Below are 20,673 nucleotides of genomic sequence, written 5' to 3'. Positions count from 1 at the left end.
AGAGCACGTGCTGCTAAAGTGACAACAGGATACCTGTTTTAGGGCTTCTATGGCTGTGATGAAACACCATGACCAAAAGCAGTTTAAGGAGGAAAGGGTTTATTTTATCTTATGACTCTCAAGTCACACTTCCTCACTGGGGGAAGTCAAGGCTGGAACCTGGTTCTAGGAACCAAAGCAGAAGCCACAAGAAGTGCTGCTTAATGGCTTGCTCCTCATGGTTTCCTCAGCCAGGGAGCCAGACCCTTTCACAACAGTCATCAATCAAGAAAATGCTGGCAGGCCAATCTGGTATTTCCTAACTGAGGTTTTCCTCAACTGAGGTTTTCACTTGCCCAATGAGTCTAGGTTATGTCGAGTTGGCATAAAAGTAGCCAGAACAATGTGATGGACACTGAGGTACTTGCAGGGGCATTGCCCAGGATACCTGGGAGGCTGTCAGTGTCTGGATGCTGGGGGAAGTGAAGGCTCTGCCCAGTGAACCTGCAGTTCCCTGGTGTCAACCCCTGTGTCTGAACAAAGGATTAACATTGGAGAAGGTTGGCAGACCATGATCATTTCCTTAAGAGATGGTAGAGGTTTGGGGAGAAAAAACAATGGGCCAAAGTTAGATTCCTAGACTTGAAAATAAAAATGACAGCTTTTAATTTAATATGTTGTTTTCCCTTCCTTGAAGATCATTTTAAAACTCCTAGGAAAAACAGTTCATTTGCTATATTTCTCTTGTTTTACACTTTGTTTCCAACTCTGATTTCTTAAAATTTAAATACCTACTCTTACAATCTTTATCATGTATGTCCATGCATTGTACCCACCTCACATACAGATACAACTTGGTACTCACCCATAGCACATGTGTAAATATATATCACACATATATGAACGTATGTATGACAAATTCACATATATGAATATTTTGCATGTATTGAATATATATCCATCCTATGTATAAAGCATATCCATCCCACATATGGTATCTCATCTTGTATCCATAACACAAGGCTCTCCACACATGTATATTTACTCCATGTAACTGTAGGTGTGCATATTCACAGACAGGTAAATGAGAATGGAGTTGAAAGTGATCTTCTTTTTTTCCTATAGAAACAGCAATTTCCCAACTACGCACAGAGTTGAAATCCTGACTTATTAAATACTTGGTCATATAAAAGGAGACTAAAGGTTTAAATATCCTGATTACATATTTTGCATCACACACAGGAAACGTGGAAAGCTTTCCAGAGGACCTACGTGTCTTTGAGGGGCTTGACCTCGACATGCTGAACTCTACCCATTCCCAGCCTCTTGCACATAGCTATAGTCTTAAGCTTTGGTGCCTCCTTTTTCTCCAAATGAAAGTAAGGCACAGAATGATTCCTGTTTCCAGGAACAGTCAGACACCAGAGACTTCCTACTAGTGTAGTCTCCTCCATCAGTGAGGATTCCCACAGCTTCTGATCTTAGCATGGGACCCTGCCTGTAAATGCCCCAGCAATGCAGCCCTGAAGATGAGCAAACGACGATCTACAATTTTGCAACTTGTTATCACTCATCGGGGTAGAGAGGGAAACAACTCACAAATTCCCCTGAGAGATGAATCTGGTAGGGGATAACCTGTTTAAACATATCCCGCCTTTTCGACACTCGATAAAGACTGTCCTACGTTAGAACACAAAATGAGTAAATTACAAGTGCATTAAAGGCATAAATTAACAAAACTGAGGACAAACATCTCTTAATAAAAACAGGAAATCTGAAACCCAAACAAATGCAATGCCAAAAGGCTAGGAGACAATTTTGAGCATACAAAAATGCTGAAAAATTCTATGAAGTAGAAGACCACCAAGATGCAACTGACAAGTGGTGAATCTGGAAACATATTTGCAGCAGAAATATAAAAGGATCCTTTCAGTAGACAACAATACAGACAGACTTGTCAAGGAAAGATAAGACCATGTTTTGGGAGGCAGAGAAATCCCAGAAGGATGGCTGCTCTTGGCAGTATCTTTGATAGGGATACTGGGCACCAAGAAGAGAGCTTTATGTCATAGTCCTTCCGGTGCCACTCAAAAAGCAATCAATTAATTTGCTTACAGTTTAAAAATACATCTTCCCTTTGCATGGCACTAGCCCCAGGCTATGGTATGAGGAGGTGTTCTGATGGGTGATGAGGTCATAAGGTGGAGCTAGGAGATGAGGATGTGGTTGAGAAGTGGGTTGTTTCTGACATGCATGAGATGCCAAAATGGCAGTGCTTTGGTCCTGGACCTTTGGCTTCCAGAAGAGTAAGAAGTGATGTCTGAGCTGTTATGTCTGCTCAGGTTGTTGAGATGCTTTGAGTTGATCACTCAACCTGTGAGTTCCACCTTATAGGAACAGCAACACATCCGTGTGTGGAAGAGGAAACCAGGAGATATAACAGCAATGGGCAAAACCAAGATGGTGCTCGTGCTGGGGAACTAGTCAGATGAATCATGCTGCACCATGTGGTGGTCATGACGTGACGAGGATGACAGTCAATAGGGTATGGCTGACTTGAGGGCATCTATTATAGAAGAAGGTGCAGAAGGATGCTTGTGAGAATCCCATGTCCTTGTCAAATGGCACGAGAAATGCTGCTTCTCATTTCTGTCCCTTAGTTCATTGGTAACAAGTGTGACCTGTGAAGATCAGAGTCCTGAGCAACATGGAATCCTCTTCTGACCTCTCCTTCCACAACATTGTTCATGAAACCACATAAGACTGGTGTCCTGTGTGTGTGTGTGTGTGTGTGTGTGTGTGTGTGTAGGGTGGTCTACTTTTGCCCTATTAGGTTGGTGCAAGGACACCAGGGAAGGATTAACAGGCCCAGGCAGATTATTAGCAGAATCCTGAGAGACCAAAGCTCTGTCTGGGAGTCTCTGTTTGAGTATATACACATGTGCATATTCATGTACTTGTGTGCACTTGCATATGTGCACAAGACATACTTGGGATGTATATACACATGTGTCTGAACAATGTCTTGCATAGGTGCATTTTGTAAATGTGTAAAAAAATCTGTTCACACACACAGGTTTTTATGTATGCTCTGCACATGTATGTGGGCAAAGTCATTCACTGTTTCTCCTTTTTTTCTTCTTCCATTCTGACATTAGCTGTGTGGGATGACGACCCCTAGCCAAACTTCCAGACTGGACTTTTGGCCTGCTATCCCCTAGTTTCCCCTAGACACTCAGTAGTCAAATGGAGCCTGGTTCTGTCTAGGTGACTGTCTGGGACTTGATGTAGTGTTTGGGACTGTGGCTTATCCACTGCCCTCATCCAGACAGATGGAACTCAGGATTCTTAGAATCTGCAGACCTCTAGAGAAATCTGTTCAGATCTCCAGTGATAAACTGCTCTGCTGCATTCACGCTGCCCAGAAGTTGAGGAACCTGTGTAGCCTCTGGCCACATGGAAGAGTTGTTTTGCCAGCCTTCCCTGGCCAGAAAGAGGCCTCTTCATGTGTGGAATCATTCTGCTGCCTGGAAAAAGCAATTTGTCACATCGTGGGGAGCATTTCTGGTGGGTTGCGAGTAATGTTGGTTTAGCAAAATACATCCAGGAATAAAATGGAAAAAATGGAGTTGGAAGGAGAAAGGTTTCCCGTTACTCATTCTGCAGTCTGACTCTATTTTGCTAATGTGCTCATAACTTTATCATTCTCCAGACAGCACTGTCTTTTTCATCCTCTCTCCCCTCCATGCTGGGCTCTGGCTTCTTCTTTGGCTCTGTCTTTGCACCTTGTCCCTCCTGACTGCCTTCTCTGTGTTGGAATCCCAGGGCCTTCAGGTACTGGGGCACAGCTGGATCCTCTATTCCCCCAGAGAAGCTTGGGAAACAGGGGGAACCTGTCCATATTTTCAGCTCTCACCCCCAGCCCTTGGCACTAGCCTGGGTATGCTGGCTGGTGTCTGACCTTTGGGGAGTAACACGAACTTAGGGTGGATCTTCAGCACCTTGGAAAAACTGCAGGATTTCCTCAGCCCAGTCTCACCATTTGTGATGCAGGCTAAATCCTAGTTCAGCAAACACTCACAGCAGTGCTAGAAGGAATTCAACACTGTAGTATTAGGTGGGGATTCCCCTGTAGGTTCTGACAACATGGAGAGGGTGGGGAGGGTGGTGCCACTGCTCTACCCTTTTCTACTTCAAGGCTGCCTTCTCTCTGCTCCTCCACATGAAGGGTTCAGGTTTTTGGGGTCTCATTGATGTAGAATTAAGCAGGGATGCTTCAGATAGAGGTGGGTAATGGGTGTCTCTGAGGATCAGTTTCTTTAAGAAGAAGCTAAGGAATCAAAACCACAAAGGGCAGCTCTGGGCACTGATCTGCAACACCTCACTGTTCACCTCTGATAATCACATACTAATACCCTCATCTCAGGACAAAAGCTTCAGAGACAGCAAGGTATGCCCAGGGGCAGACTTTTCCAGGTGGTGGATCCTGTTTTCAACTTTGCTATTGTAACAGGTGTTTTTTAAAGCCCACCTCTATATCATGAGTCTGGAGAATGCGCTTACCTGTAGGTGGACGGTGAGGGCTAGACACAGCTGACATGCTATACAGCTACAAGGCACTATGCCGTGTCAAAACTAAACTAACTAAACTCTCTTCAGGCCAAACTGGATGTTAGCAGATAAACCTACTCACATGCAGCAGGGGGTAGGGAGGGTGGGGGGCAGTTCAGTGTCCAGTTACTGAGACCCCAGATCAGGAACTACACCGAGTTCCCAAAGGTGGAGCAGTATATGCTAGTGGAGAAAACCCTGGGAAGACTTACATGTAGAAGGCTCTCAAATACCTGTCCAATTGACTTGAGTAGTAGTACATCACCACTCTTATCCCTGCAAGCAGAGCCAAGGCAGAAGGGCTAGGCACACGAGAGAACCCATGCTGCACTGCAAAAACTAATCATCGCCTTGTGTGTTCTTGCATCAAAGTTATACCGAGTGCACTTCCCACTGCCATCGCCTGCGGTTTATATAACCATGGGAGTTGATCATCTCTAGGAAATGGGTAGAGGGACTCCTTGGAATCTGGAAGATTTAGATTAACATGTATGCTCATCTACAAAAGGATTTCTTACCTGCTGCTGCTGCATTCATTTCAGCATTGGTCACCAGGGCCTAGTGCCTCTCAATTTCCCAACCCCACCCAGTGGCTAGACACCAGTCAGCCTTCTTGTGGACCCCCTGGTCTTGCCTGCAGACACAGGCCTGAACCCATGCAGCCTCTTTCCATTGCTCAGGCATGAGAAGGACTATGATCCTGCTTCTTGCCCCTTTGAGAGTGGGGAGGTTGGTAGGTACTAGGGTCTCCCCCATGCACTGTGATTTTGCCCTCAGGACAGTCTTACCCAGGAGCCCGGCTGGTCGTGGCAGCGCAGTGTACCTGAGCTGGAGTAGAGCACACTGTCCTTGACCAGCACAGAGATGGCTCTCAGCATGAAGGAGAGGAACAGATTCAGGTGGATGTAGTTCCTTGTGCAGTGCAGCTTCCTGAAGGGGGAGAGTCAGAAATTGATGTTTAATTATCACTTATGCTGTTTCTTCTCATGAAATTTACCATTTATCTTACTTCAGTTATCACAGTATTGTTTTTTGTTTGTTTCCATCTCTTGGCAAATGGATTCTTCTTTTATTTCAGATTACTTCCTTAGGTTGGAGCTCTATATAATGCAAAAGCCACACAAAAGCTGTCTTGAGCCTGCAACCAACTGTGTCTGTTCCCCCATGTTTCAGGACACAGGCTGTGTAATTGAATGTGGGTGTCCCATTATTTCTTGTCTTCTGTTGTAGCCTGTGGTCTTCATTCTCAGTTGCTTCTACTCTGAGACAGAGCCACAGCCATGACCTTACCCACTTCTCAGCTGAAACTTGGCCTCAAAGGCTTCGACTCTGATGTATAACTTTCTGAATTAGGTAGGAAACTGCCTTCTGTACAAGTTAACTTTCTCCTCTTTATATTGACACCAAGGGTACAGTTTGATGCCTTCCACTGATCCCCTTTCCTGGCCACATAAGCATTGACTTGCTCTTTGACTCTCTCATGGTCCTGGACCTGGGTGAGCCAATCATTGGCTGTGAGCTATGTGAACAAATGAGACTGAAATATGGCCAAATGTGGGTTGATTTAAAATTTTATGTATTTTAATTAATCTAAAGTTAAAAGCAAGAGCAGCATGGACTACTTTTCTTTTGTACATTATATTCTTGTCTTGAATTAATATATTCAGTATATGTATTGTGTGTACGTTATGTGCGCTATGGCAATGTCAGGTATATGTATTGTGTTTGTGTTTTAATGTGTACTATGGCAGTGTCATAGTGCAATACCGCAATACCCCTTAGTATTACACACAAATGAGATGCTGATAGAGGTTAATAGATTAATTCAATTACAATTATTTTATTTTCTGTACACAAACAGAACATATGTTAATATGTCAATATTTTTGGAGACTGAATGAGTTCTAGTGAAACTTGCAAAAAATCATATTCAATTATTTATGGAAATAAGCTATTTTAGTTGTGTTTTTTACTTTACAAAGTAAGTGTAGGTGAGGCTTAGAACTTAAAGTGAAGGCACACTACTGACACAGCAGCACCTGTGTGGATATGGTTAGATGAGGATATGTCATGAACAGCAGATGCCGTTTTCTGCGGTGGAGGAGAGATTCTGTTGAATTTGACAAGAACGTCCAAAAGGTAGTCACCTGAAATTAGAATTAGAATCCCAACAAAGGAGCCAGTGAAAACAGTGGAATGGGGCCCTTGTCCAGCACTTCCAAGAAACCCTGAAACCTGGCAAAACTACTCAAACTAATCCTGTTGAAACTCTGGAAAATAGTCGAGTTGATAGCTATGCGGTCCCTGATCCCAGGTTAGCACACTTTAGGTCAGCCTTGCCTTGTCCAAGGGTACATGCCCAGCTTAGCACTGTCCTGGACTACAGCTCATGTTTGCTGTGTGGTCTCAGGAATTACCTACAAATACAAGACAATTTTTCTTAAACCTCCAATTTCATTAAACGGGTACGACCTTCCAGAACATACTCAGATTGAGCAGCAGCTGTGATGAAAGCCACATAGTTTTTGGATGCTGCCTAAGGCCAACATTAACAGTTCAGTCAAATGACAGACATTCTGGAGCCTGAGAAGAAAGGCTGAGGAGAGGCTCTCCGGGAAAGCAGGATTCTGAAAAGCTCTCATATATACAGAGGAACTTAGAAAACTGCATACATGCTGTAGGCAGGTTATAGGCTCCAAAAGAGCTTTTACTGTTCTTTGGCATGAGCAAAATGAAGTTAAGGCAGAGTGGTAAACAGCTTGTCTAAGCCTTGGAGGAGTACTTCTAACACAGCCAGACTCCCCATATAGAAAATATATGTTTTCTTTTCTTCCTGTGTTTCTCCTCTGACTGCAGATGTCTAAGGAAATCTCTATCAGTAAGAAATTTACTGCTAGCTAACAGTGTATAGGCTTTGGAGACCAACAGGGGCAATACAATTTCTACAAAATAGAAAGTTTAGAAAAGTTACTAAATAAGTGATTACAAGCTAGGCCTAGTAGCACAGAGCTGTCATACCAGATACTCAGAGGTATGAAACATGAAGGTTGTAAATTCAGGATTTGCCTGGGACCAAGAGGGATTTCAGGGCTAACCTGGGTATTTCAGAGAGACCCTGCCTCACAATAAAAGTAAAGTAAAGGGTTGGGTTGTACCTCAGTGGTAGACTGCTTGTCTAGCATTTGTAAGGTCCTGAGTTCACTCAAGTACCACAAAAATAACAAAATAGAATAAATAATATAGAAACAGCTACAATTCATAACAAAAGACAACAAAACTGAGAGACAAAATTTGACTTCCAGAGTTATCACCTCATATTATAAAAAAAACCGTCCAATTTCAACAAAAAGATAATGATGCATTAAAAGAAGCAAGAGAGCTGGATCTCTAATAGGAAAAAGAAAGAAATAAAGCATTCTCTTTAAAAATCATACAAAGCTAAAAAAAAAAACCCACTTGAAGTAGCCTTATTAGAGGCCTGAGGCCAAATGCTTTGAACATGTTCAAAGAACAGAATGAAATAGAGCAATCCTTCGACAAACATAGAATTTCAATGAATAAATGAAATTTGAAGAAGTAACTAAATAAAAATGCTGGATTTAAAATGTGCAACTGGCTTTAGAAATTCCCTAGAGATGTCCAAGGAAAATCTAGGCAGGCAAAAGAGAGATTCAGTAGATTTAAAGATCAAAGAAAATTACCCAGCCTCAGAAGCTGTTATGTAGTAATTTAGAAATGGAAACATTTCCTCTTGCAGTGAAGTCATTAAGACCATGCAAGTAAACAAAAAACAAAACTTACCAGACCTAGAAAATAAGCATCTCACAAGTCTTAGGAAGTTCCTGAAACTTAGGATATTGATTGACAAGGAACCTTCTCAAATAATAACAGCTTCTATGTAGAGGAGAATCACCAACCTGTTTAGCTGCATGCAGGTTGAAAAAGGGAACTAGGAGATTCAGCTTTTGTGAATTATCATTTGTGCTTGAGTGGGCTTTCCAGTGATGCAATTGCTTTTGAGTCATCCATGTCTCCATAAGTAACCTGTAGTAATTAGCCCCAGTAAACTCACTGGTTCAGTAATTTAGACTTAAGTGGATTTTGGTCAGATGTAGGTTCCTACTTATTTATTTCCATCTATTTATGTGCTAAATGCATGTTTCTTCATGTCTCTACAGAAAAATTCAGATGTCAGAGCAGAAAATAAATAGATGAAGAAAAACAAAGAAAACCCAGAAGACATGGAATGTTACCCATCACTTGCATAATGGAGGCCCTAGATTTGCATCTAAAAGTAACATGGGATTGCAAAGGATCTTGAAAGACAGAACAATTTTTAAAAGAACAAAGTAGAACGTCTCTCTCTGGATTCCAAATTTTCCAGAGACTATGGTGATCCAGCTGTATGGTTCTGCAAATGGCCTAGTGCATCAGACTGAGGATCTTAAAACATTCACATTTATGGCCAGTTGCCTTCTGATGAAGCCAAGAACATTTAGTAGTCTTTTAAACTGTTGGTGTTGAACCACTGGGTAGGAATTGTGAGAGAATAAGGCTAGACTCTTCCGTTTTGTAGCATATGAAAAACTAACTGAAATGAATCAGTGACCAAAACACAAGAGCCAGAAGGATAAAACTATTTTGGGTTGAAAAAATGTGACCTTGGATATGATAAAAAGTCTTTTAAATGGTATACCAAAACCACAGGCAACATAATGAAAAAATAGGCAAAGTGGATTCCATCAAAATTTAAACTTCAACATATTAAGTACACATCACCAAGCTTAACAGAAACCTAGCCAATGGCAGAAAACATTTGTAACTGGACTTATGAGAAAAACTAGTGTCTGCAATATTTACAAAGAATTTAAAAAATGTCACAGGAAACCAAACAATTGAAACTGCGCAAACATGGGACTAGAGAAGATATAAAGATGTTCCAAAAGCATATGGGGAGGCAGGAATGATGGGTTAGTTGGTGAAGTGTTTGCTGCAGTCAGTGTTAGAACCTAAGTTAGATCCTCTGGACACACGTGAAAAAGTCGAGTGCAACCCCAGGGAGGACGAGACTAGAGGATCCTTGGGACTTGGGGCTTGCTGACTAGCCAGTGTAACCAGATCAGTAAGCTCAATGTTCTGTAAGAAACCATCTCAAAATACAGTGAAGAATGATTGAGAGAAACACCAGACATTGACCTCTGCCCTCCACATGCACGCACATGAATAAATACACATACATACACATACCATGCACACAAAGCACATGCGTCTACCAGATACCACTTCACTCTACAGTCACTTACTACCTGCACTTTGAATATTTGTGATTCTTTGTATTAACACAACATTTACTGCAGAAAGAAGCCTCTGTGGTAAGGGCTAACGACTCTGGTAATCTATGTGTATAAAGATAAGTATTTAGAACAAAATGTTCATTTTGCAAAATAATAGTTTACCCCTGTAAGCTCTGCAACCATAAGTTCTTGGCCAGGTTTAAAAATACCAGGCATGAGTTTCATCCTGTGCAATGGATCTTAAATCCAATCAGAAAGCAATTGGCTACCCCCTGCTCTAGTTTGAGTTAGATTACTGTGATAAAATATCATGACCAAAGGCAACGTGGGGCTTATTAAATCTTGTGCTTCCAGGTAATAATCTATCACTGAAGGAATTCAGGGAAGGAACCTGGAGTAGAAACCATAGAGGAGGGCTGGTTATAGACTCACTTTCTCTAGCTTTCTCACCTAGCTTTCTCATATAGCCCAGGCTCACCTACCAAGAGATGGGCTAGGACCTCCCGCAGCAAACAACAGTTAAGACAATTCCTCACAGATATGACCATTGACCAATTTGATCTGAACAATCTAATAGAGACTTTCTCTTCACAAATGACTCTTAATTGTGTCAAATTAACAATGAAACCTAGCTAACACACCCTCATTTAAGAAAAAAGGCAAAGGGCATGAATTTAAGAGGGTGTGTGGTAGAGAATCCAAGAGGAGTCAGAGGTGGGAAGGGTATTGGATATAATCAAAATGCACTTTATCTATACATGAAGTTTCAAAGAAAACATTAAAATCATCTTTAAAGGGAAAACAACCTGAAATCTCTGCTCCTACAACTCTCTCTGATCTCAAGAATGAAAGAGATGTCCAAGAGTTGATCAAATGCTGTAAATGACAGTGCCATGAACTGGGTTTGTAGAACATACTGGCTGGTTCTGTGTGTCAACTTGACACAATCTGGAGTTATCACAGAGAAAGGAGCCTCCCTTAAGGAAATGACTCCATGAGATCCAGCTGTAAGGCATTTTCTCAATTAGTGATCAAGGATGGGAGGGCCAATTTCGAGTGGTACCATCCCTGGGCTGGTGGTCCTGGGTTCTATAAGAAAGCAAGCTGAGCAAGCCAGGGGAGGCAAGCCAGTAAACAGCACCCTCCATGGCCTCTGCATCAGCTCCTGCTTCCTGACCTGCTTGAGTTTCAGGCTTGACTTCCTTTGGTGATAAACAGCAATGTGGAAGTGTAAGCTGAATAAATCCTCCCCCACCCCCTCAACTTGCTTCTTGGTTGTGATGTTTGTTCAGGAATAGAAACCCTGACTAAGACATAGAACATACCAAATTAAACTGGAGAGACATGGAGTAACGAGATGGAAGCATGGTAAGAAAATATATGAGAACAGGCCAGAACACGGGACACACTGAGGATGCTGATCCAGGAGAAGAGAATGATGGGAGGCAATATTTCAGGAGGCACTAGCCAAGGACTTCTGAAACTGATCAAAGGGAGTAACAGGTCGGACATTTCACAACCATAAGAAAGATACAAATGTAATGAAACCAAGCCCGTGAACTTCAGCTTCAGAAAGTTAATAAAAACTAGCTTATTTCAACAGAGGGACAGACATTTGAAAGTGGAAAAGACTTTAGGAACAAAGTTGAGCCACAGGCAACTAACTCTTCAGGAGCCACAATCTTATTATCCTCGGTACTCAGGAATATCCTTTTAAGAACCAAGGCAAAAGGATCTGTTTTAGGCAAGCTAAAAGGCTGAAAATTCACTGCCATTACAGTGTGATCAGAGGTGCTTAGGGAGGCTCATGAGAAGCAAAGCGATGACCCCAGCAGGGAGGAAAGTGTCAGAAAAATGAAAGGCAACATGTAGGCGTGCTAACTAAATACCAATGTCGGTGAGGTCTCAATATAGAATGAAAACATACAAAACAAACAAACAAACAAGCATCAACAGTACATGGAGTCAAGATGTGATGCTCTTGAATTGGCTGGTAAAGTCGTAAAGAGCACATTAGAGGTTATGTCTCTGGTGGTGGTTGCGCATGCCTTTGATTCCAGAACTTGGGAGGCAGAGGCAGGAGGATATCTAAATTTGAGGCCAACCTGATCTACAAGGTAAATTCCAGGACAGACAGACAGACAGACAGACAGACACACACACACACACCACACACGAGAGAGAGAGAGAGAGAGAGAGAGAGAGAGAGAGAGAGAGAGAGAGAGAGAGTGCAAGGAGAGAGAAGGAGATCAAGAGCATTGAACTGAAGGGCAGCATTACCTGTTTACATAAGAAATGTAAAATATTTAGTGTCAACATGCTACCTTTCTTCATGAGTGCTTTATTTTTATTTATTTACTCATCTGTGTGCCTCTCTAACTACCTATCTAGTGTGTGCACGGGTAACTGACTGAGTTTATGTGTACCATGTGTGTGGGAGCCCACAAAGGCCAGAAGAAAGTAAGGGATTTCCTGCGACTGGACTTATAGATGGCCATGTGACATAATATGGGTGCTGGAAATTGAATCCTAGCATTGCCCAACAGCAAGTGCTTTTAAATGCTGATCTATCTCTCTAGCCCCAAGGATTCTCTATAGCTTGGTACACAGAGGGATTCCAGGTCTAAACTCAGAGTCTAAACCTGTGAGTTACCAAACAACCTATAGGAAAGTCTGCTCTTCTCATAATCTTTGCAGAATTGCTCATTTTTTTTGTTCCTTACCTGAAGAGGCAGATAATTATGCTTCCTGTTGTAAGAGACATCAGAGAAACACTGTAGCCCAAGGTATAAATGGCCTTCACCAGAATATAAAACGTGATCTACAAAGAAATAAAAAAAAAAAAACACATACACATCTGTAAGTTGCTAGCCAAATGCATGGGGCACAGGAGATTTTGAGACCTAGGTCACAAAGAATTCCCTCTTTCTCTTGTATATAAAGTGCTGGAAGACAAGATACGGGGTCATTTTATAATTCTAGCCCAGAAGGACCTTCACTATTTAAACACCTATCTTCTCTTACAAGCCATTATAAGTGAGTAGACGACTTCTGTTAAAAAGTTTATCCAAAGGAACTATATTGGCTACCATTAGGGCCAAGACAAAGGAAGGCTGAGATGAATGGAACTGATGGGGTCCCTGATGGATTAGGAATGGGACCATCTTCTGGAAATGCATTTCCAGATAAGACCAGGTGATACACACATTTGAGCTCATGGAAAAGGACATAGCATCAAAGGTACAGGGCCAGTTACTCAGAGGTCTCTCCTCATAGAGGGACTATATCTTGGAATTTTTATTTCTCATACTTTTTTGGTTCTTCATCTTCATGGCTGGAATCTAACATCCATGCAATCATTGGGTATGGGATAGAAAGCCTGTAGTTACTTCTGTAGGGTACTACACAAACAAGAACACCCCCCCTCTCTCTCTCTCTCTGTGTGTGTGTGTGTGTGTGTGTGTGTGTGTGTGTGTGTGTGTGCATCAAACCAGGCAATCACAGGACACCTGAATGGGCTGCACCATCCTAGTTTCTCAGAGGCTATGCCTGATCTGCACTATCTAGTAAAACTAAGTGTGATGGTTTGCATATGCTTGACCCAGGCAGTGGCATTATTAGAAGGTGTGGCCTTGTAGGAGGAAGTGTGTCACTGTGGGGGTGGGTTTAGAGACCCTCCTCCTAGCTGCCTGGGGATGCTCAGTCTGTTCCTGGCTTCCTTCAGGTGAAAATGTAGAACTCAGCTCCTCCTGCACCATGCCTGCTGGAATGCTGCCATGCTCCTGCCTTGATGATAATGGACTGAACCTCTGAACCTGTAGACCAGCCCCAATTAAATGTTGTCCCTTATAAAACTTGCATTGATCATGGTGCCTGTTCACAGAAATAAGACACTAATTATTGTATGAAAATGAGGATATGCCTACTGATATAGGATGATTAGTTCTTTTTGTAAAAAAGTCCTAAAATAGACATACCTACTGCTACTAACTTTCATGGATGATGAAGAGCTCTGTCAGGTATGGTGGCACATGTCTGCAATCCCAGGAGCCTTCGATGCACAGAGATTCTGAAGAAGGCTTCATCTATGTGGGGCCCTGATTAAAGGTGTTTACAGTAAAACATAAAAAACTTGGCATCTTGCTACAATACCAATCTGCTAGGCAAGTTGTACCCAATAATGAAATAGCAGCATGATCATTATGGGCAAACCAACTATTTTCTGAGTGGATTTGAGGTGGTCTCCACAGGAAGAATTCCATTTCTATTATCATGAGTATGGTCTTCCTATGACTGGGAAGACCATAAGCCACAGTGAGGAACCCACTGGTGTTTCACTCAATGGTCCTGTTGTCAAACTGTCTTCTAAATATCTGTGCTTGTTGCCATAGATTCGTGATACTCTTATGCTTGGTCAAGAAGCGTCTTTTTCAACGGGTAGTGTGGTTAAAGTATGGAGAATAAGTACATGTGGGTGTTTAGCTGTAGACAGGTCATCTATACCTATTTCCATCCATGCAAGGCTCCAGGAACATGGGGAAGAGAGGAAGGAAAGAACATAATAGCCAGAGGATGAGCAGGAAAGTTGTGAAATACCGACTTCTGGATGTTATTATAGCTGCTGAACACATAAACTCGCAGCAGCTGTGGTTGCTTGCACATGACTTGCAAAAAATCAAGCTGGCCAAAATTTCAGCATGGACTGGAGCGTGTTCCCAAGGCCTCGCCCTAGCCTATTGGTAGCTTATGGCTGCTGACAGAGGAAGCAGAGGGAAAGTCATTTTTCTTTGGGCATGTAGCTGGATCCTGGTAAGCTGGTTGCTCATGCTCCAGTGCATGGCAACACACACATACACATGTGGCATGCATTAATTTGACTCAAGGGCTAATAATAATAATAACAAAAACAACAATAATAAATAATGAAAGCAAACATGAATTTGGAGGGAAGATTGGGCAGGGTGTCTTGAAGAGGTGAATAGGAATGGACATAATCAAATTAAATGTTCTAATGTATGAAGTTCTTAAATAAATAAAAAAAGCAGTATAAAAAGCTAGTCAGGGACCTATTAGGTTTGTTTATAATATGTCACATTCCAGTCATGTTTGGAAGTATCACCCTATTCCTTTTAAAACTCAGGAATCCTCCTCGTTGGTACTAGAGCAGTACCACAAAGGGCAGGTCACAGAAGAGAATACAGGGGTCCATCAAATCTTCCTCCATCTTGAGGCTGGTCATCCTTGCCTCATTTCTTCCTTCCTCCTACCCTGGTGCTTCATGTCCCCATTTCCACACCTTGTCCTTGCCCTTCCCTCCTCTTCCAAGTCATCCACAGAGGTCTTGTCACCTTATGCTCCTCTTCTCTCCCCCCATGCCCCATCTGATTCCCACCCTCATTCTCCATGATCTCCATCTCATCCCATTTTATTTACACCCGCATTACTGTCCTCATCTCCCCACACTGTCTCCTCACTCCCTGACCTCTCCTTCTCATCTCCCGTTGTCTTCTGTCTTAGTTCCTTTTCCACTGCTATGAAGAGACAGCATAACCAAAGCACTTTATAAAAGAAAACATTTCATCGAGGGCTTGCTTACAGTTTCAGGGGGTGACTCATGACTGCTGTGGTAGGGAACATGGTAGGCAAGCAGGCAGGCAGGCAAGCAAGTAGACAGACATAGTGTTGGAACAGTAGATGAGATTTTACATCTTTTCCATAAACAGTAGGCAGAGAGAGAGAGAGAGGATAAGACTGAGCCTGGTATGAGCTTTTGAAACCTCAGCACCCACCCCCAGTGACACATCTCCTACTCTTTCCTAAATATTTGATCAACCGAGAGACAAATGTTCAAATATATGAGCCTCTGGCAGCCATTCTCACTCAAACCACCACACCTTCCTTCATACTTCACCATCATTTCCCTGTGGCACCCTGTTTGGCCAGTGTCATAGCTACTTTTCTGTTGCTGTGACCAAGCATCATGACCAAGGTAACTTACAGGAGGAAGAATTTGTTTGGGTTTATGGTTTCAGAGGGATAAGAGTCCGTCCATGAAGGAGGACTTTGGAAACAAGCAGCAGGCATGAAGCTGGAGCAGAAGCTGAGGGCTTACGTCTTCAGTGGCAAGCATGAAGCAGAGAGAGTAAACTGGGAATGGCATGTGGCTTTTGAAATCTCAAAGCTTTCCCTCTTCTTCCAGTAAGTTCACACCTACTCAGCCTACCTGAATAGTGCCTCAAACTGGGGACAAATCACCACAGCCAGGCTTCCTTCCATGAATTCTTCTGGTGCTAACACACTTAATAAGTTTACCCAAGATTATATTTGGCCTCTTGTATTTTTCTAAGTGCACACGGCTCTTCTTGAGTTTTTAGTGTTTCTAGAAAAACCTTGTTATGACTAAGCCTCCCTTACCTCACCCTTACCTCCCTACCCTCACTTGGCCTGTGGGGTTGGCAAATCAGAACTCTGGAGTGCTGTTGTTATTGAGGCTTCTTGGCTCATCATGGTGTCCTGTCTGGGAGGTCTGGAGTGGCTGTCTGATTAGCTAAGTCTGGGCTTGAGAAAATTGAGCTTGGAGCCCTGTTAGCAAACACACTGACATTGGTGCTGGACAGCCTCACAAGCAGCTACCTGGGAACACATCAGTCTTCCCTATGGGGATGTGACAATGCACACATGACTTACTGACAGAAAGGACTCATGAAGTAGGAAAGACTCCAACTAGAGGAGGGAGTAATAACAAGGAAACCCAATGTGTAGCTGTCTTCTAATGAGCCAATAAAAATGTAACATATTTTGGTGAGGAGGGCATTTCAACATAGCTGCATGCAGTACAAATATCACAAACATAGTACGATTGCCAGAAATCCATGAATGTCATCACTTCTTTAGCTGAGCTTCCATGACTCCCATCCAAAGTAACAAATGAATGCTATCTGAACAGAGATGTACTAAAGTCATGCCATTCATTATGTGAAAGTGGAGTAACCCACACACTTGGCTAATCAACCATGGTTTTGAAGCAAAGGCATCCATTACTTTCATTCACCTAACACATATCATCAAGTGACCACTGGAGCCAGAGATGTCAGTGATGAAACGAGACAGGAATCTCAGAGACCCAGACCAACATCCAGGTTGGCTAGAAGAACCACATGGTATGTTATAGCTTATTACAGAAAGTAAGAATATAGAACAAGGTTCACACCAGCTGCACTAGCTGAGGTCAGTTGCAATCATGACATTGTGATTAGAGCCAGCCTTGGGAAAGAGGAGAGCAATCTGTTCAAAGGAATGGCCAGTGCAAAGACACTGTGGCTGAAAGAGGTGGCAGGGAGGTGCAGGAGCAGTGTGATCTCCTGGCACTTCAGTTGTTGGAGTGGGAGTAAGCCCTCTGTGTCCCATGCTCAGCAACACCAACATGATACACATGAGCATGGACTTACACATGCAATGCATGCACACATGCGTCAATGCCCTCACAGTATGGATGCATCAATGCATACACGCACACATGCACATAAGTATGCCCAAACAAAACAAAGCAAACAAGCAAAATAGCCCCACTTCAACACTATGAAAGAAATGGACAGCAGAGAAAGACTTCCTGATTATCTCAAGCCATCTTGCAGCTCCTGCATCTAGAAGCTATCTCTCTGCCAAGTCCCCAAGGCCCTCTGCGGGAGTCCCAGTTTCCCTGCTGGTCTACTTGGAACTCTTGGCTCTGGACACCCTAGTTTCTCTGGTGTCTCAGCCCACCTGTCATCCTCGTTGCAGCACACACTCCCTACAGAGTTCATAAGGCTCTAGGAGCCCAGTAGGCACCAGTTGATGGCGTTTAGCCAGTGAATGAAAGATGACCCACAGATCTGGGAGCTGTGAGGTTTGGACAATTAGTGCAGCAATCATTTGACCCAAGGAGCTGAGACGGAACAGCTTCAGGCTCTCTTTCAAAGCCTTGGCTTTTGCCTGGACTCAGGGCCTCCAGAAGCCATAGGAATGGTTAGCCTTGCCTGGTGGTGCCATAGACCCGGCTGACTTGCTTGTGTTTTGTTTACCTCACATCTTTCTCTAAGGCTCAACTGAGAACTTGCCTTCCAAAGGAAGCTCCTCATATCTTACACTTGGGATGGAGGTCAGTGCTGGGAAGATCACTGTGGTCACTGTTTTGTAAGAGAATCAAGTAGCTTGCATAACTCGGGTCAGGTGACCAAGGTGAACGTACACTTTGGTGTGTCAAATTAAGGAATTGGGTGAGGTGTTAGAAGAATCTTTATGTCTACCTTGTTATCTAATAGTAAACTGTGGTTCCTGTGGTAAGGAATATGCGGATGCTTTCTACCTACCTCTTGCTGGGTGAGCCTTTAAATTAAATTAATGAAGTTAATAAGGTTCAAATTGATTACTTGGTTACACTGGCTGCATTTCAGGGCTTCAAGCTCCAGTTGTCAGTGGCCTCAACTCCGGACCAACAGGGTTTTTCCCATTCTGGTAGGAAGGCCTGACACTGAGTGCTAGTTACCACCCTAAGTTGTTATCTGGTTCTCATGAACACCTCTACTGCACTTGCATCTGACCAGGCAGACATTTGCTCCCACCTGACCTTGCTGCCTTGTTTGTTTTCATGTTCCTTCCCAACCTGGAGGTTCTGGGAAGTTACACAAGTCGAAGAGCTCTCCCTGCTGAGGTACAGTCTCAAGGCCACAGGGTGCTGGTCTCATTACTTCAACCACAGCCTTTCAACCAGGCCGTTTGAGCCCAGTGTGAGTATCTACATCTGCAGAGAGGACAGGAACTTTGGAAAGGCTAGCTCTTTGTAGGAAGTATGGGAAGGGGCCACACAAGTCACTCACACGCATACAAGTGAGAGTAGTGGTGGGAACTAAAAAGGTTAATGGCTAACACATCAAGGCCTAGACACTGAGAAAAGCAAACAAGCGGACTTGTACTCAGCTGTAAGATAACCAAACTAGACAAGTATGAGAAGGGACAGGGTTCAGAAACAGTTCAGGCAGGCCCACTGCCCTCCTGCCCCAGCTCTTGAGGGACACATGAAAGTCATTATTGTTCCCTCTTACATCCTGGTTTCTGATGCAGCTAATTGTGACAGACTAAACTGTAAGCAAAGTTGGCGTCAAACAAGAAGCCTCTGTCTAGTTTAGGAAAGGTGACCCTGACCATCCGATAGACAAGGAGTTAGCTAAGGACAAAGGCAGCTACTTCTTGGTGTCTGTGAGAACACAGAGGGCCTGGTACAACTGAGGAGGTTTTAGACAGCTGCCAGGTTGGAAGTAGCAATACCAGCCAATGACTAACAGCTCGAAAGAGTTAAGGTCAACAGCTAATGAAGCACAATCAGACATGGACAAAGGAGTGTATACTACCCCTAACTGGGGTACATGAGTTGAGCATGATCATCTCCTGGTTGGGCCAAAGGGACCCAGTAGAGATTGCCTTAGTCTTTGTCCCATAAAACTCCATAAATTAAAAAAGATTGATGTCTTTCTTTTTCTTGGAACCCCCTCTCAGTCTTGGGAGTGTCTCTTAATTTTCCTTAATTTATCACTTTTCTTTCAGTTTTTATTGATAAAGTTTATAGCGGCCTCATACACTCCCAGCAGAGTCCACATTTTAAGTTTTCATTGGTGTGAGACCATAAACGCAGAGACACTGTATCTGGTTACCCTTTGGTAACTGTTGAGTGTCTGGTACCTGAGAGGCCTGGATCAGGCACAACTCACAGGGCTCGGAAAGGTTCCATTGTATTAAAAAAAAAAAAAAAACCCTTGCATCATGGCCAGTGCCCAGGGATCTGAAAATGTGTAATTTCCCACTAGAACCTCGGAGGAATGGTTCATAAGCAGCAGCTAAGTCTCTGCAGCAAATGCTGGCCTAGACTTTGCAAGGAAACATTTTCAAAGCTTTGAAGTTTGGTCTTTTTGTAGAGCTGGGGTCCTGCCACAGCAAACAGCAACAAAAGACAACCCCGAGAGTTTAATGTTATATTTGGCCTTTCTAAGAAAAGGCAAATTGTTCTGACAGTGTCACAAAGCAGCAGTTTTGGATAAGTACAGTGTTACCAAACACGGGGTAAGAAAGTGGCTTCCTCTTTCAGAGGTTGACCCAGAAGACCCAGGGTGAAGCTTTCCACAGAAGCGATCATCCCTGGGCTCTCAAGCAAGCATGTCTGTGATAGACCACACATCTAGAAAGTATTAAGTATGTTTGCATCAGACTCAAGGATGTATCATGATCCCATCCATAATTGCAGTCAGTGTTCAGTATGCCAGCTACAGTGGCTGAAGTGAAGGTTGAATCTTGGCTCTATAAAAGCCAGTCACTGTCTTTCCACATGACTGTTCATCCTCTAGGGAACTAGATCTGGTTAAAAAACGTTCAGGTCTGTGTTGACAGAGCCATTAGCCTGAGCCCAAAATTCTTTTTTTTGAGATCTCCGGCCATCTCAAATGGTGGACTTCTGATCAGTGTAAATCATGATCTTCAGGAAGAGAGCCTCTCTGTGGCATCTAGGCCTGAATGTGTGGCTGGCAGCTGGTGTTTGTCTCATGGGAATCCTTCTAGGAATGACAAGACATTGACAGCCAGAAGAAGGAAGCAATGATGACATCACAGGAATGGGAGGACCAGAAGGGTGGCTTTTTTTTTTCTGGAAGCTACACTAGCAGACTTTTCATTTATTAATATGTAGAAACACCCAGAGCAGAGCTGGTTCACACCAATAATCAACAGATGTTCCTAAAGGTGAAAAGGCCAGAAAGCAGTTGTA

General features: G+C 43.1%; 1 protein-coding gene across 13 annotated transcripts in view; it reads right to left on the bottom strand.

Annotated features, from left to right (window-relative positions):
- Vipr2 (vasoactive intestinal peptide receptor 2) overlaps positions 1-20,673 on the bottom strand; it is a 69,508-nt gene that overhangs the window by 9,552 nt on the left and 39,283 nt on the right. For 6 of the 13 annotated variants that reach the window (XM_087552394.1, XM_087552395.1, XM_087552397.1 and 3 more), the window contains exon 5: positions 5,379-5,520. In XM_087552394.1, the coding sequence (XP_087408520.1) occupies positions 5,379-5,520 (142 nt within the window). 13 annotated transcript variants of the gene reach the window in all.

Source organism: Rattus norvegicus, chromosome 6, assembly GCF_021556685.1.
Source record: "Rattus norvegicus strain SHRSP/BbbUtx chromosome 6, alternate assembly SHRSP_T2T, whole genome shotgun sequence".
Taxonomy (NCBI): domain Eukaryota; kingdom Metazoa; phylum Chordata; class Mammalia; order Rodentia; family Muridae; genus Rattus; species Rattus norvegicus.
This window is presented reverse-complemented; position numbering and strand designations above follow the sequence as displayed.